General features: G+C 46.2%; 1 protein-coding gene across 1 annotated transcript in view; it reads left to right on the top strand.

Moving 5' to 3' along the window:
• LOC114896062 (ubiquitin-conjugating enzyme E2 J1) overlaps positions 1 to 11,650 on the top strand; it is a 69,613-nt gene extending 57,963 nt beyond the window's left edge. Inside the window, exons 11-16 of the mRNA XM_029223915.1 lie at positions 681 to 904; positions 1,993 to 2,075; positions 2,264 to 2,404; positions 4,735 to 4,887; positions 6,377 to 6,573; positions 10,811 to 11,650. Coding sequence (XP_029079748.1) covers positions 681 to 904; positions 1,993 to 2,075; positions 2,264 to 2,404; positions 4,735 to 4,887; positions 6,377 to 6,573; positions 10,811 to 11,122 — 1,110 coding nt within the window. The 3' untranslated portion in view covers positions 11,123 to 11,650. The remainder of the gene's footprint in view (positions 1 to 680; positions 905 to 1,992; positions 2,076 to 2,263; positions 2,405 to 4,734; positions 4,888 to 6,376; positions 6,574 to 10,810) is intronic.
• Positions 11,651 to 18,177: the final 6,527 nt, after the last annotated feature.

Here is an 18,177-nt window from a genome sequence, read left to right as displayed (position 1 = left end):
CACTATTGTGCCTTGCCAGGCACTAAACCAGGGTCTGGAGATTCAGGGGTGGGCAGGAAACAATTCTGCCTTTAAAGATATGACAAGCCTAATGGTAGAAACCCTCCAAAATTGGACACTTAGGACTTCCCTGGCGGTCCAGTGGTTAAGACTCCATGCTTCCGCTGCAGGGGGGCACAGGTTTGAGCCCTGGTCAGGGAACTAAGATCCCGCATGCCACACAGTGTGGCCACACACACACACACAAAAAGGCAAAATGGGACACTTGACTGTTCAGGTTTCTAGAAGTGTTTGCTAAGTTGAATTGAATGGTTAGCCAATAGGTAAGGAGCCATGTATGCAAAGGTCTAGGTGAGAGTGCAGGGCTTTGTGGGAATCCAGCCCTGCTGGCCCCAGGGCAGGCGGTGGGCATCACAGCTGCCATTTTCCTTTGCAAAGCCTGAAGGAGGGGCTGTGCTGTCTCTTGGGCTCCAACCTCATGAGGCACAAACATGAGCCATTCTCTTTCCTGTGGCAGCAGTGCCACTGCCTTGGCCATCGTCCCGCGGGGCTGCAGAACTGTTTCCTTCAACTCGGGAGGCTGAGGCTGAGGTGTCCGTCACAGCGGTGGACGGAGGGTCGGCTGTCAGGAAGAGAGCTTTGTAAGCCATCTCTGTCTGGTCTCCCCCCCACTCCCACAGGACTTCACCATGACCCTCTACCTGCGGCATTACTGGAAGGATGAGCGGCTGGTCTTCCCCAGCACCAGCAACAAGAGCATGACCTTCGACGGCCGGCTGGTGAAGAAGATCTGGGTCCCCGACGTCTTCTTTGTTCACTCCAAAAGGTCATTCATCCACGACACCACCACGGACAACATCATGCTGAGGGTGTTCCCAGATGGGCAGGTGCTGTACAGCCTGAGGTAACTGTCCACGGGGTCATGGCATCCTAATATGTGTGGACAATGCCAGGGATCGTTTGACTGATTTACCACTGTATCGTCAGAGCTGAACTGTGCTTTTCACAGTAGGTGAGAAAACAGTATTTGTGGAATGAATTAGCTAGTCAACTCTTGGTTTAAAAACCACCACAAAAAAAACCCTCTATTAAAAAAAAAAAATGTATATGTGTGGTCTGTCCCTTTGGCCCCGAAGAGTTTGTCACTGTGTTTGGATCTGCGGCTTACATGGGAGGGTCTGAACCTTCTGGTGATAGTTAGAACTCTCTAAAGACGAAATGAGCACCGTAGTAGGTGCTGACTTCCCTGTCATCGGGGGTGTTAAGGTTAGGTTAGGAGACTAATTGAACCTGAATGATCTGAGGGAGACGGTGACCTTCTATGTACCCTCCACCCCTGAGAGCTATGATTCTAGTTTATTGGTAATAAACAAAAATAGGTAATTATTGGTAATAAACAAAAATTAGGAAAATAACCATAGCTACTCTTTATTAGGTGCTACTGCAGATTGGCTTCTGGGCTGACTTGAGTGATTACACAGTTTCATCCCACACCTTGTACAGTTCGCCAGAATTCAGTGCTAATAGCTTTGAGCCGGGGCTAGGGAGGCAGGGCATAACCTCCGGGCATCTCTGGGGAAGACGAGTCTCTGGATGTGGGCAATGCCCAGAGAAGGGTCCAGGTGTGGGCCATGCACAGCCAGCAGCCTCAGGAGCTGGGATCCGGGCAGAGCAAATACCACCATCTACAGAAGACAAAACTCTAAAAGTTAACTTAGAGGGACTTCCCTGGCAGTCCAGTGGTTAAGACTCAGTGCTCCCAATGCTGGCGGCACGGGTTCGATCCCTGGTCAGGGTGCTAAGATCCCACATGCTGTACCGTGCGGCAAAAAAAAAAAAAAAAAAAAAAAAGTTAGAGTCCTGGGTTTCCGAGCTTCTGACGTAGACGTGCAGAGGCAGCTGCCCTTGATCGTGTCTTTGTCCTCCTTACTCTGGGCAGGTATATGAGCCAGTAACTCACTGCACGAGCCAACATGTTTGTTTGGGTTCTAGGATTACAGTCACCGCCATGTGCAACATGGATTTCAGCCACTTTCCCCTGGACTCCCAGACCTGTTCTTTGGAGCTGGAAAGCTGTAAGTGTCTGTATTCGTAATGACAAATCTTTGCCTTATTCCCTCTCTGTGCCATTTTAGTAACTATGAGACTGAGTACTGCCGGCCAGGGATAAGACCTATTTAATCCCTGGCTGAGGTAGGATGGCCCTGTTGCTCCTGCCTCAGAAGAAAAGGAGTGAAATTAACTTATTTTCCTCTTCCCAAAGATGCATATACAGATGAAGATCTGATGCTGTACTGGAAGAATGGGGATGAATCCCTGAAAACAGATGAGAAGATCTCCCTGTCTCAGTTTCTGATTCAGAAATTCCACACCACTTCCAGACTGGCCTTCTATAGCAGCACTGGTAGCTAACTTCTGCCATGGTCGGATTCAAATGTGGAAGAAAACACATGAGAATTCTTTTTCAGTGTTAACTTTTTCCACTTCCAATGAAAATAACTTTTCATTATTCTAATAATGCCCAGTCCGACGAGACATAAACAACACTTAAAAGCAGAGGCTTTAAAAGTTGCTGCCCTCTGAAACTCCATGGTCAGAGGTAGTCATTCTGAACAATTCAGCAAACACCCTTGCAGACATCCTGCTTTAATTATGTAATTTTACAAAAGTAGGGTCAGAGTGTACACGCTATTCTGCAACCTGATTCGTCTGACTTAACGATGTGGGGAAATGTATTTATTACCTATTTATTTATGTATTTATTACTGGATTTACCTATGTATTTATTTCCTATATTCAGAGCTATAGATTCACTTCTTATGCGTAGTGTGACCTCTTCTTGGACCTTGGGGCCATGGTTGAAGTTTTGAGAGGATCCATTTGTCCGCTTTTCTTGAATCTCACTGTCAGCCCTTGTGTTAGTTTCCTAGAGCCGTCCTAACAGAGTACCACAAACTGGGTGCTTGAAACGATAGAAATGTGTTCACTCACAGTGCTGGAGGCCAGAAGCCTGAGCGCCATGCTCCTTCTGAAGGCTCTGGGGAGGACTCCTTCCTTGCCTCTTACTGGTCCTGGTGGTTATGGCATCACTCCAACCTCTGCCTCTGTTGTCACGTGGCATTCTCCCTGTGACTCTGGTCTTCCCATGGTGTGTCTCTGTGCATCTATGTGCAAACATCCCTCTTCTTTAAGGACACTGGTCACTGGATTATGGGCCACCCTAACTCGATATGACCTCGTCTTACTTTGATTACATGTACAGAGACCCGATTTCTCAATAAAGTCACATTCACAGGTGGTGGGATTTAGGACTTCAACATACCTTTATATGCTACACAGCTCTGCAGTATAGAGCTGCTCTGCAGCAGCCACGGGACCCTGGAGGACTTCTCACTTCCTTACCCTTTGTCCCAGTGCTGAGAAGCCTAGGCCTGGCTGTGAGAAGCTTTTGGGCTACCGTCTGCCCCTGCATGGCCACGATCTCCCCGTTCGCCTGCCCCCAGCCCCACCCTTCTGTTCGCAACATCAAACACTGGAGAAGAGCGGGCCCCAGCCAAGGTTGCCTTGGTGTCAGGACAGCCCACACCTACTTTCCCTTTATGCCCATACTGCTCACCCCCATCCCTTTCTTCTCTCTCTCTCTTTTTTTTTTTTTTTTTTTTTTTTTTTTTTGCGGTACGTGGGCCTCTCACTGTTGTGGCCTCTCCCGTTGAGGGGCACAGGCTCCGGACGCGCAGGCTGAGCAGCCATGGCTCACGGGCCCAGCTGCTCCGCGGCATGTGGGATCTTCCCGGACCGGGGCATGAACCCGTGTCCCCTGCATCGGCAGGCGGACTCTCAACCACTGCGCCACCAGGGAAGCCCCCTTTCTTCTCTTTTGCTCTGATGTGCATTGCCACACAATTTTCTTTTCTCATCTGTTCTTGGCAAGTTCAAATCAACTCTCTTTCTAAAACCATTTTTAAGAGTTCCCGGTATAACTTTTACTATGTGCCACTGTTTTGAGTGCTTTGTATGAATTAACTAATTTCTACCCAACAAATCTATGGTGTAGATCGTAGTATCCCCAGTTTACAGATGAGAAAACTGAGACTTAGAGAGATTAGATTTTAGAAAGGAAATGTATTCTACTAAGCCAACCAATCATTAACTTTTTTTTTTTGGCCGCACTGTGAGGCTTGTAGGATCTTAGTTCCCCGATCAGGGTTTGACCCCAGGCCCCAGCAGTGAGAGCAAGGGGTCCTAACCACGGGACCGCCAGGGAATTCCCTTTTTTTCTTTTTTTGGATCATTAACTCTTTTTTAATTTACTTTTGGCTGTGCCAGATCTTAGTGGTGGTACACGGGATATTTTTGCTGCAGTGTGAGGGCTCTTTGTTGTGGTGTGCAGGCTTCTCTCTGGTTGTGGTGCTGGGGCTCCAGAGCATGCAGGCTCAGTAGTTGTGGTGCATGGGCTTTCTAGTTGTGTTGTGTGAGCTCAGTAGTTGCGGCACGCAGGCTTAGTTGCCCCGCAGCATGTGGGATCTTAGTTCCCTGACCAGGGATCAAACCCACGTCCCCTGCATTGGAAGGCAGATTCTTAACCACTGCGCCACCAGGGAAGCCCCTTGAATCATTAACTTTTAACTTTCTGCTGAAGATGAGTGTGGTGACAGGGGAGGAAGGGCCCCCAGGGAAGGAGTTTGTTTTTGCCTCTGCGATGGAACCTCACTGGCTTCTTCCTGTGTCCCCCAGGCTGGTACAACCGTCTCTACATTAACTTCACGTTGCGTCGCCACATCTTCTTCTTCTTGCTGCAAACCTACTTTCCCGCCACCCTGATGGTCATGCTGTCCTGGGTGTCCTTCTGGATCGACCGCAGAGCTGTGCCCGCCAGAGTTTCACTGGGTAAAAGCATTTGATAAGGTGTGATAGGGTGGTTATTTTTTTTTTTCAATCAATCACTATGTAAAGAAGAAGTAAAATCATCATTCAGGGTCCTTAACCGATGGGCTGTCAGAGTCAGAAGGAGCGAACTTTCCTCCTGCTTCTTGCTTTCCATTCACATACTGCCCTCAGTTTCCCAGACTACACTGTGAAAACCACAGGGCGCTCAAACCGCATCAGCTCTGCTCAAATCGTTTCAGAAAGATAACACCTACCTGGGGTGTAGACTTCCACCACTGGCCGTATCAGAGCTCAGTACTTTGATAAATAAGACAATTCGACAAATGCCCAAACTTACCATGCAAATACAAAAACTTCGTTGGCCTTATTTAGACAGACTGAGAGTTTGGGAACAGGGCCCATATTTCATGATTTCTGGGAAGGAGAGGGCTGTACTCCCTGGAGCTGTGGTTTAGTCCTTCACAGACCCTAAATGCCAGAGTAAACATTTGCAACTCATCATCGAGATTTGGACAAAATCAGGTTGGGCACTGAGACATGTGAGGGTTGGACCAGCAAGGCACAGTGAAGAAGAAACCTGTATGACAGGAAATTCCAGGAATTTCCACAGTCTTCCTGGACTCAGGTGAGGGAGGATGTGTTCTTTCCTTGAAGTTTGGGAAGGTTCCTTGAGAGGGGTCCTGGAGCCCCTGCTTTTTAATTTTTATTTTTTATTGAAGTAGAGTTGATTTTCATAGCCACTGTTTTAAAGTCCACATCTGAGCAGATCCTTTGGGAAGCTCTGCTGATCTTAGCAACCACATCACAGAAACCCAGGCTCCCAAGTGGCTCAGAGTGAAAGTGGACAGGCAGTTGGCTGGGAGGAGAATGGGTTGGCTGCTCGGGAGCAGATCCTTGCAGATCCTCACACCTCGATGAGGTGGAAACGTGCCCTGGCCACTTCCTATCAGATGTAAGAGAGAGCAAATGGGGCTTCCCTGGTGGTGCAGTGGTTGAGAGTCCGCCTGCCAATGCAGGGGACACGGGTTCGTGCCCAGGTCCGGGAAGATCCCACATGCCGCGGAGCGGCTGGGCCCGTGAGCCATGGCCTCTGGGCCTGCGCGTCCGGAGCCTGTGCTCTGCGGCGGGAGAGGCCACAACGGTGAGAGGCCCGTGTACCGCAAAAAAAAATTTAAAAAAAATTTAAAAAAAAAAGAGAGAGAGCAAATGTAAAATGGGACTTAGTGAACTTATTTACAAAACAGAAATAGAGTTACAGATGTAGAAAACAACCTGATGGTTACCAGAGGGGGAGGGATAAATTGGGAGATTGGGATGGACGTATACACACTACTATACATAAAATCCCTTTAAGCATCATAAGACCTTGGAAGAAACATACTACAAAAATCTATATAAAATGGTTAATAGTGAAAAAAAAGGGACTTAGTGAAATGTGAGGGCAGCTGTGTACCCTTGTCAGTGGCTGAACTAAAGCTGGATGCTGCAGGGATCACCACGGTGCTGACCATGTCCACCATCATCACGGGTGTGAACGCCTCCATGCCCCGCGTGTCCTACATCAAGGCCGTGGACATCTACCTCTGGGTCAGCTTCGTGTTCGTGTTCCTCTCGGTGCTGGAGTACGCGGCCGTCAACTACCTGACCACCGTGCAGGAGAGGAAAGAGCGGAAGCCGCAGGAGAAGGTGAGAGAAGTTTCATTCATTTCCTTGTTGGAGCCCATGCTGCTGGTTGGATGAGAATAGCGGGAGGGAGCTTTCATGGAGAAAAGGGAGATGTTTGTGCAAAAGGAGGAGGATCCGTTTTAGAATATTCTAGCTTCCATCACAAAGGATCCCAGAAAGTAGAAAGCCTTTGGACAAAGACTAGGAAGACTTGGGTTCTTGGGCCCAACTCTGCCATTTATGTTGGGCCTCAGTTTCCTCATCTGTTAAAAAAAAGTATAACAGAACCCTCACCCCACCTTCCTCCCAGGGTTATTGTAAGGGTCACAATACCCTTACAAAAATGTATGAGAGTTGTTTTGAAACTGTGTGGTTCTAGATGCACATAAATTAGCACTATCATTACTGAACCTGTCTAGGGAGAATGTCTTTACGTCCTGTGAACAGACAAGAGGAAAGTTCTAGGATAAAAAACTCCTGTATTTATCAGTGCTCTGGCCCAGTGAAAATTCAGCCACGCACAACCTTAGCCTTTAGACTCATTGGAAATACTATGCTATCTATATGATACTGCACTATAGTAAAGTCTACTATGGGATGGAACGCAAAGGGGGAATTCAGGGCAATGCACCTGGGCAGAGAGGGAAAATCTATCCTCTTCATATGCGGACTCTTATTAATCACATTAAGAAATAAAATGCCAACTTGTTACCAAATCCTTGCTAGTCATTGTACTGATCAAAATGGGTGTTTACCTAAAAGTTGTAGAGATCAGGGGACGTGAAAATTCCACATTTATGTGTGTCTAGCTGGCTGGGAGCTCCTTAGCAAAGGGAGCTTTAAATTTTAGGAAAGAGGACCTGTTGCCTTTTTAAAAAATAGTCTTTTAATGCCCACATTATACCTGTTAAATATTTCCAATTGTCTTCAAATATGCTAGATTGTTTAAGAGTTTATATTTTAAATTGTCTTCAAAATACTTTTGCCTCAGCATTTGAGGATTTGTTCAATTTTTTTTTTCCCAGCTGGTGGGATCTTAGTTCCCCAACCAGGGATCGAACCCAGGCCCTTGGCAATGAAAGTGCCGAGTCCTAACCCCTGGACCACCAGGGAATTCCCTCAAATTTTGATAATCTGTGCATTGATCATTATCAAATGCCTTTGGAATATACTTAAACACTTTTGATTTGTAATCTGTTAGGCTTTCCTTGTGTAGAGCTGTTCAAAAAATAGCAAAGCCTTCATCCGACAGATATGCGCCCGTGAACCATTAACAGCACATAACTTGTACTCAGGCAGATCATTATTAACCTGTTACCATATGATGGGCCCGGTGTTTGCCAGTGATGATACGATGCTGGCTAAAGAGCAATGAGGAAATCATACGTGGACAGCCCTTTGGGCTCCGCGTCTAGCTCCATGTCTATGGGAACAGACAGCCGGGGAGTGAGGGCTTGTTCTCCATTGTTGTCAAGCACGCAGTTGAAAGGCTGAGAAGCTGTGGTTGCTGGGGAGGCAGACCGGTGGGAGGACGCGAAATCTCTCTCCCGCTGCCCCACAGAGAAGCCACTGTTCACAACGTTAACATGGCCCCCAGTGGAGCTGAGGTTCCCAAAGTGGGAGCCCAGGAGCACCTGGCCTGGATTCACCTTCTCAGCCTATTAAAGATGAAGATTAAGGGCTGTACCCCAGACCTACGGGCTCAGAATCTCCAGAGATGGCACCCTGGAATTGGCCTTGCTGACAAGCTCCCAGGCAATTCTGATGCTCACTGAGGTTTGACTTCTGCTCTGCAGAGGGCAAAGTTGACTGGAGCCTGCTAGGTTCACCATGGTTCAAAAGGGGACCCACGCTGCTTTGGGTTGAAGCCGGCAGGCAGAGTATAGCTCTGCTTCCCTATATGTGCTTGAATGCTTTGGCTGATCATCCAGACCTGTCCAATACACCAGGTGCCACTTAATTTTTCTTAGAAATGAGCTGATGTGGGAAAAAGAGATTTTCCATAATTTGGGGCATTTCCTGATTTTAACTCAAAACCTTAAATGTCTCTTTTTATTTTAGCAGAAAGAATTTCAGTTTAGAGCAAGGAAAAAGAAGACCCATGTCTTACAAAAAAAGAAGTCCCCAGTGATATAACAATATCTCACAATTTTACCAAAGTTTGGGTGTGATTTTATCTAAATGCAAAGAATTGAATAGATGACCTCTCCCTGACCTTCTATCCTTAAAATCTATGAGTTAATTATTCTAGGAATGTATTAATGTGCTACTTAATTATTGTTGCTGATGGGATAAGACATAGAAATAGTAATGAAACAATCATGCCTGATTAAAAAAATAGCTCTCCAAACCACAGATTTCTTCAAGTGTAAAAGTACTTCAAGTCATTCTGATTTGACATAAAATCATTCATCTATTTTTGCGTTCTAAAGCTTCCTGGTATCCATCTGCGTGCGTATTTCAAGATCCATGACAATAGGAGGAAATGTGTGAAATGTCATTATTTCACTTTCCCAGATGGAAAAACAGAGGCACCACAGGGCTGAGAGCCAGGTTAGAAACATATTAAAGCCAACAGGTTGAGAATAAACCCAAGGTCAGTTGGCTGGATCAGGCAGGCGTCATACCTCTGGCCAGCAACAGCCAAACACAAACCTTTTTTACTTGGGTATGTGAATCCTTGTTTAAATTTTCAATAATCTGTACATTGATTATTATCAAATACCTTTGGATTATATTTAAATACTTTTGATTTATAATGCATTGGACTTTCCTGTATAGAGTCATTCAAAACATGCCAAAGCCTCAGGGCTTCCCTGGTGGCGCAGTGGTTAAGAATCCGCCTGCCAATGCAGAGGACACAGGTTCGAGCCCTGGTCCGGGAAGATCCCACATGCCATGGAGCAACTAAGCCCATGCGCCACAACTACTGAGCCCATGTGCCACAACTACTGAAGCCTGTGCACCTAGAGCCCGTGCTCAGCAACAAGAGAAGCCACTGCAATGAGAAGCCCGAGCACTGCAATGAAGAGTAGCCCTCGCGCGCCACAACTAGAGAAAGCCCGTGCCGCAGCAATGAAGACCCAAAGCAGCCAAAAATAAATAAATAAAATTAAAAAAGAAAAAAACATAGCAAAGCCTTCATCCAACAAATATGGGTTCATGAACCAGCTGTTAACCGGAGTCAGCTTTGCTGACTCTAACGGTGGGGAGGAGTTAGACAAGACCATTCCCTTCCCTCCACCTTATAATTTCTTATAAACATTTTCATACTCACGGAAATGGTTGAAAAAAATAGGATAATATACATTCATACACCCTGCCCCTCCATCCAACATTGTTGACATTTTGCCATTTTTGTGTGAGCTTTTTCTCATATAAACATACTTTTGTTGGTGCAGCTGAACCATTAAAAAATACATGACAGGGGAAAGTGGGGAGGGGGATAAATTAGGAGTTTGGGTTAACGGATACACACTGCTATATATAAAAGAGACAAACAACAAGGTCCTATTGTATAGTGCAGGGAACTATCTTGTTATAACCTATAATGGAGAAGAATCTGAAAAAACGTTTTATATATATGTGTATGTATCTATCTCTATATATATCTGAATCACTTTGTTGTACACCTGAAATTATGCAACACTGTAAATCACTTATACATCAATTTAAAAAAAAACTTGGAGGATTATCTAAGAAAAAATATATAAATAAAAAAATAAAAATAAAAATACATGATAGGTACCATGACCCTTTACCCTTAAGTGGAACTCTTTATTAGAATAAGGACACTCTCCTACCTAATCATCTTTTGATTCATGCACATAGTGGTGGAGGTCCACGGCTGGAACCAGAAGATGTGTGTTTAAAGTCCTGAATCTGACACTAACTGTCTGATCCCAGGAGAATTGTATAGCCTCTCTTGGTCTTAGTTTTTCCTTCTGCAATTGAGGGCATTTGAACTAAATCAGTGGTTCTGGACCCTGGCTACATAGCAGAATCACCTGGGAGCCTTAAATTAATTAGTCTAGAGTGGAGCCTGGGCATGGCCAGTTTAAAGAGCTCCCAAGGTGACTCCAATACACAGCCAGGATAGAGAATGGTTGGACAAAGTGATCTCTGGAGATGCTTCTAGTTCTGCCTTTTCTGTGGTTCTGAGAAGCCATGGGCTTTACTCTCAGCCCAGGCAGCCTCCCCTGGGCCTCTCACAGGCCGAAACATGCCTGACATCTCCCCTTGTGTTTGCTGCCCACAGTTCCCATGCATGTGTGGAATGCACCACTCAAGAACCATGATGTTGGGTGGAAGCTACAGTGAGTCTGAGGCCAACAGCCTGGCCGGGTACCCGAGAAGCCATATTCTGACAGAAGAAGAAAGGCAAGACAAAATAGTGGTCCACCTGGCCCTGAGCAGTGAATCCAACTCCTCCAGGAGGAAGGGGCTTCTGAAGGGCCAGGTGGGTCTTCGCATCTTCCAGAACACCCACGCCATCGACAAATACTCCCGGTTGATATTCCCAGCTTCCTACATATTTTTCAACTTAATTTATTGGTCAGTGTTAGCCTAGGAGCTCTGAGGCTATGCCTGGGGAAGGGCACGGACATCTCTGGTGTCTGGCCGGCCGCCCACACGTGGACCTGCTGAGCGTGACCCCTCACAGACAGAGCAGCAGCCCCTGGACCACCTCAAGCAGCATCCTGGCTCCCGGAGGAGCCCAGGGGCCCTCCAGCTGCCCTCCCCCAGGCCTCGTGGGCTTGCTCATTGTTCATGCTGTGTTGTGTCCCACTTCTTGCCGCTCTGGGACTGTCTTCTTCTGTTCTTGTGTGTGAACAGGTTCATGAGAGCCTCCCTCCAATAAAAAAAGACTCAAATGCCTCCCAGATGAATGTTCTGAGACCCTTATGAAGCCTAGGATTCAGCTATAAAGGGAAGGGAAAAATGAAGGACAAGCTTAGGGGCATTCTGGATAGGAGACAGGAAATTAAGATTCAAAATAGGAATAAAAAAATCTGTAAACCCTACACTGGATTAAGTGCCCATCTAGGAAAGAAAAAGAAAACTCAGATCTCAGATGAAATGATTTGACCTGGGTGAGTCTGGCAACTCGCATGATTTTGCAATATTAAGGGACATCATTCATTCATACATCCATTCAACCATTCATTAAATATTGAATAGCTGCCCTGTGCCAGTGCTTATTTTTCTCAGCAATGTGTGACGACATGCACTGAGTATTGCCAACCAGGGAAACATCACCCAAACCCATCAAAGTGTAGAGTTTTTACTGGGGGCTGGCCATCTGAATACAGCTGACCGCCTGTGTGGCTGACCTTAGTCTCCAGTTCCTTCAGAGGCTGAGCTGATAAATCTCAGCCTGAGACCCCATCATAAATCACATTGTTAGCTTAGACCATCTGGCATGGCCGTAGGCCCCCAGGTGAACAAAGACCCTCCAATCAGGCAGGACAGTCCAGGGGTTTAGAAGTTACCTCCCAGGAGCTAGAGGCCAAGGCCCAAACCTTTCTTTTGTCAAGGTTAATCCTTTACTGCACAGCAATCATTGTCAATTCCTCATTGTTAATGTGAATTACTCTGCTTCTAGTATAGATTCATGCAGCAAACATTAAAAAATCCCTGCACTAGATATAGTAGGGTCCACATTAAGAGTAAGAGATCATCTTATTCTTGTATAGCTCTCAGAAAAAGGACTGGTCAAGGATATCGTATACGATTACGTGTAAGTTTAAAAAGTATTAAGCACAACAAAAATGGTTCATCATGTAATGGGCATTCTAAGGAAGGAAAGAATGATTTCCAGTGGAAGACTGGATCTCGTGGAGAAAACAGCTTCTGAGCTGCTCCTTGAAGGTTGGGGATTTGGAGAAGAAATGTTCATGCTAGGTGCACATGTAGAAAGTACATGCTAGATATGTGCGGTCTGATATGGTAGCCACTGGCTATATATTTATTTAAATTTAAGTTAATTAAAGTTAAATAAAATTAAAAACTCAGTTCTTGCCATGTTGTGCTAGGCACATTTCAAGTGCTCTATCAACAGCCACATGTGGCCAGCGATTACTGTATTTAATAGTGCAGACCTCGAGAACATTTCCACAGTCACAGAAAGTCCTGTTACACAGTGCTACTGCAGATGGAAGGACTGGCCTGAGCAAAGGCATGAGAGAGGCAGGAAAGTTTGGGATTGCAGAGTATAGTTTGCGGGGCAAGTCGTCTGTTTTGGCTGGATCCTAGGTTGTAGGAAGAGGTGAGAGACCAGCTTTTTCTGCAACTCTAGGGGTCACAGCAGCTCCCCCATCCCTCCCAGTGTTTATCAGGACAGCTTCCCCTCCATGGAGTTGCCTGGCCCAAGACCAGCGGCTCTCCCAGCTTCAGAGACAAATGAAGAATGAAGGTACATAAACAAGGAAATTGGATGGTACAGGGCACCTGGACATGTTTAGAAACTTTTACCCTCCAGAGACTCTCCTAGGCCACAGTGCTACTCAAAGAATGATAATTATTGATACATTGTCGTTAAATATATCCTATTGCTTTGGTTGTCTTATGTAATTCCAATACTGCTCTGCTGCTGACTACGTTGTCTTCATAAATTGAGGCTCATATAACATGGTGGCCTGATCACACTTAAAAAAAAAATAAAGATGTATTTTAACTAGCTTATACAGTGAAACTGGAGTTCGTTCTGTAGCAAACATGTAGAATTGTAAATAGCATTTTATCATGTGGGACCATGAACCAATGACACCATCAGATTTAGCACAGCTTTATTGCAGTGTGATAATCTGACTCTACTTGAGAAAAGTAGAAAATTAAGTGAGGTAAAAAGGACACAACAGTAGGAGTAGAGAACAGGAACTAAGGAAATTTTGAGAACGGAACGATTCACCTTAGAGACAGGAAGATAGACGAGTAAACAGAATTGTTATCAGGGATGCTTGAATGATACTTTATTTCACTGAATCTAAGACCCTATCAAGTGTAAGATGCACCCATAGTTTATGTACCACCAAGAAAGAAAAAATGCTGCTAATTAAATTATTGCAGCCAGTGATTATAAGATGAAGCCTGACTTCACCCATATTAAATTGTGAAAAATGTGCATGTAAGAATAAAAGAAATAGGTGTTATACAAAAACTGATGATCAGACATACCTCTTTGACAATGAGGAACCAACATGTATTGTGCACTTGTCTTCAAGGCCTTGTGCCTGGGTGAGGGGAGGGGGCGGTGACAGATAAAGAAATGCATGGGAAACAGCTTTCAGTCATTAAGAAGCTTACAGTAGCAGCGGGCATGGTTCAAAGGAGGGGGAGATTACAGCATTCGAAGAGTAGTGCTATTTATGGTAAATTCTGAGCAATGGATAGGTATAATTTCAACTGGGGAGGGAATATTAACATGGAGAAGGAAAGCTTGGGTGTGTCTAGGGAACAGCGAGCAGACACTCCACCAAATGCACAAAAGTCTTGGGTTCTCATCCTTCTAGTTCCATGACCCTGGTGTCAAGAGTCCTTCCAGGTTCATTCCGCTTAGAATAAACCTGGGGAAGAAACTGGACGGGTCTGGTCTGGGCCATGTATGTCAAGGATAATCAGTGTTCTGGGCTGTGAGTAAGTTGAGACAGAACTCTTTGAAACCACTTTGATTTGGTTCAATCTTTTTGTAAACCTCAGCAGAAGGGAGAGCATGAATTTGGAAAATGGAGAGCTGCTGAGTTTCAGGGAACCAATGAGGCAGGAAAATAATGATAATAATGTTAAGCTCAGTGATGTTTGAGAACCTCCGCCTGTGTGCTGACATTGACGGAGACCAGGAAGCCAGGCGAAGGCGCTATTCCAGTGGAAGGTGAGGAGTTTGGTCTGGCAAGCAAGTGGAGATGTCAAGTAAAAAGTTATAAACACTGGTCTGCGGCTGGAGGCAGGTAAAGATTTGGGACTACCCTCCCTAATGTGCTCAATGAATGAAGCTATCAAGGTGGACAAAACTCCTAAGGAGAGAAGCAGAAGAGAGAAGCCCTGCAAACGAGAGCTTGGGAGTGTTTATTTAGGTGGGAAGAGAAGGGTTGATCAGAGAAATGGAAGGAGAACCAGAAGAGTGTGTCACAGGTGCAGGAAGAAGGCATACTCTCAAGTGGAGGAGGGTAGGGCTGGGGGCAAATAATAACCACAAAACTTGAGAAGGGTAAGGACTATGAACAGACGTGGCAAGATGGAGTCCAGAGGCTAGGTGGGATAAATCATGCAGGTAGATGGCCTTCCGTGGCAAAGAGGAGAGACCGTTCTCTCCAGTATAAGAGGTTTATGTCGGTAGAAGGAAAAGCGTTCAGAGAACTGCTATTTACAATGGAACACTGGACTTCCCTGGTGGTCCGGTGGTTAAGACTCCACGCTTCCAGTGCAAGGGGTGTGGGTTCCATCCCTGGTCAGGGAGCTAAGATCCCATAAGCTGCGTGGAGAAGCCAAAAAAATAATAATACCATGGAAGACTATTTTAGACTCTTGTTTACTTGGAGGACTTAAAAATAACACTGTGGCATACCTTGTGTGGGTGAAGGTTGTGGTCTCAATGGTGCGTTCCCCAAACTCTTCAGTTGCAACTGGGGGGCGTGGTCCAAGAACAGAGTCTATAACCCAGCTACCAGGTCTGTGGACAGAGCTTGGGGAGCAGCAGTCTCGAGGACTCGTGCCGTCCTCCGTCTCCATACACGTGGGGTGGGCGCTGCCGGGCGGGAGCGCGGCACCTGCCTCAGCCACCACAGAAGACGGGAGGACAGACATTAAAGCAACTGCACCGGGACTTCCCTGGCGGTCCAGTGGTTAACACTCTGAGCTGCTACTGCAGGGGGCGAGGGTTCGATCTGTGGCTGGGGAACTAGGATCTCACATGCCGCACAGTGTGGGCAGCTGCGTTGTGTAAAGGATGGCATATCGAGTGCCTTCTCTGTGCCTGGGTGAGAGCGGGACGTAGGGTTCCTAATTCAGTTCTCACATAAACCCTGCCAAGGTTGGAAGGATTTCCCCTAGTACATACCCACAGAAGAGTGCTGCCTTCCATAAGTGTGTGAACACATCAGGTATGTGGACTTTGCATGAAACAATTCATTTCTCACGGTATTTTCAGGGAAAAGTGATTTATTTCCTTACTTAGATGGACAGAGAAGGGGCTGAATAAAACCCAAATTGGCCTGGGTTGTGCTGAAACATGTCGGCCTGGAGTTATCCCTACACCCAGTTGGAACCTGGAATTAAACTAGAACACGGGGTTGGCTCCTTGAGGCTGGAAGCTGGCCTGTGGGACGTGCAGCCATTCAGAGGGGCCTACCCACCCCCAACTCCCCACCAATCCCTAAGAAATGTGACACAAGTTAAAATGGTACCCACAAGGAAGGCTGTGTGCCCAACATGTGTCTGAAGGCGAGTACACTGGTCTATCTGCACTGAGAGCTAAATCTGGTGCGAGAAAGGCCCTACATCCCAGCCTGTCCAACCTCCAGAGCCATCGAAGAGTGTCCACACCTGTAGTATAAATACATTCCCCACTAGCGGATTGACTAAAACACTCAGTCCTCAACTTCAGACCTGCAGATGTCATCATGGAATGGCATTCGGGTCAACCCTTGAGAACATTACGTTTGGGGTTTAAAAGATAAATAGAAAAACCAACCTCAGGTGTAGGAAACCATTGATGAATCTAAACTGGCCAGGTTTATGATGGCAAATGCACTTCACCTTGTGCATTTAGCCCAAGGCATCTCACACTTTAACGTGCCTATTAGTAACCTGGAGACCTTGTTAATAAACTTTATTTATTTTTTAAACTTTTTAAATTATTTATTTTGGCTGTGCCGGGTCTCAGTTGTGGCCCATGGGAACCTTACTTACGGCATGCGGACTCTTAGTTGTGGCATGCATGCAGGATCTAGTTCTCCAACCAGGGATCGAACCCGGGCCCCCTGCATTAGGAGCGCGGAATCTTACCCCCTGGACCACCAGAGAAGTCCCTGTAGACCTTGTTAAAATGCAGATTATCATTCAGTAGGTTTGGGAGGGGACCTAGGATTATGCGTTTCTAACAAGCGTCCTGGAGACATCAGTGCTGCTGGTCTGCAGACCATATCTCAAGTAGGGAGGCCCTAGAGACCACCTTCCCTCATTTAAAGTTGAGCTCAGATGTCACCTCCCCTTTGTGACTTTTCCTGACATCCTCTCCCTTGCCCAGGCTTAATTTATTTTTAACTCACCTGTGTTTCCAAAGCATCTTATGCATTTGTGCACTGACGCACTTCCTCTATGTTGTGATTATTCTCCTTAATCCATGCTTCCCAGCCCTGGTTTAGTCACCTGGGGAGCTGTTGAAAAAAATCTCAGTGCCTGAGCCCATCCCCAGATTTCCTGGTTTTCTTGTACTCACAACTCTTTTTTTGGTTTTTGTTGTTAATAACATTAACTCTTTTTTAAAGGCTGGTACTAAAGTCTGAAATAAATTTCTCTGGGAGAGTTTTGCATAGTTTGCAAACTGGGTTCCCTGGGATACAAGGGGCTCTCTGGGGGTGCTTCAGGGTCTGCTCTGGGGGAGGACCCTGGGAGATAGGAGAGCAGGAATGAGCAGAGTGTGTGGGGACTGGGCTGTGGACCCAGCCAGAAAGTGAGGGAGGGCACTGAGGAAAAGAAGCCCACCCTTCCTCTTCCCAGCGATCTGTTCATCCCAATCTTGGACAAACAAACCAGCCTAACAGGGATACATAACCTACTATGAGCAGGTGCTTTTACAGGAACCCAGTCCTTTAATCCTTCCAAGAATCCAGTGAAGTAGGGTTTAAAGGCGGTAAGAGGTAAAGATGGCAAGTTACAGGCCAGAAATGGAACTTCTGGCCCTAAAACCTTTTCACTTTTTACGTTTTCCTCCTATAAAGCTCTGGGGTCCGAGACATAAAGGGCCCAAGGGAAGTTTCCATCTTCTCCTATCAACGTTCCTCCCATCAGTCCAGAAGGTACCTAGCCTCCTGGCATGGGTGGAATGGAGGCCGGAGGTGGGAGGGACAGGCAGGCACCACCACCCGCAGAGCTTTGGTTTTCTGCTCTGACACCAGATTTGCCCAAACTGCTGGGAGGAAGATTCCAACCCCATGTCCCGGTCCTCCGGTTGCCAGACTCTTCTAGCCTCCAGCCTTTATCCAGGTCCTCCTCCCGTCACCTTTCCTTTTCCCCCAGAGAGCACCTCTTCTCCCCCATGTCTGCGCTGCCGTGGCATCGGAAGGGCTGCAGAGTGGAGCATGGCCACGAACCTCTCTCCTTCCTCCTGTGAGCAGAGAGAGTACACCTGGGTGAAAGCTGTAGCAGAGGATGTAATCACAGAGGTAACAAGCCCTAGAACATCAGCTCCAAGGAGAAGGGTTTTTGTCTCTTTTCTTAGCTGCTGTATCTCAGGGTACATAACGGTGTTTGGCACATGTTAGATGCTCAGTAAGTACTGACAGAAGGAATTAATGAAAGCTACTGGTTTTTTTTGTTGTCGTTCTTTTTTTTTCTTTAATTGAAGTATAGTTGATTTACAATGTTGTGTTAGTTTCTGCTATATAGCAAAGTGATTTTGTTATACAT

This window comes from Monodon monoceros, unplaced genomic scaffold, assembly GCF_005190385.1.
Source record: "Monodon monoceros isolate NGI ecotype Baffin Bay Population unplaced genomic scaffold, NGI_Narwhal_1 Super_Scaffold_15, whole genome shotgun sequence".
NCBI classification, from domain to species: Eukaryota; Metazoa; Chordata; class Mammalia; order Artiodactyla; family Monodontidae; genus Monodon; species Monodon monoceros.
Note: the sequence above shows the minus strand (reverse complement) of the source record. Positions and strands in the feature narration are given on the sequence as shown.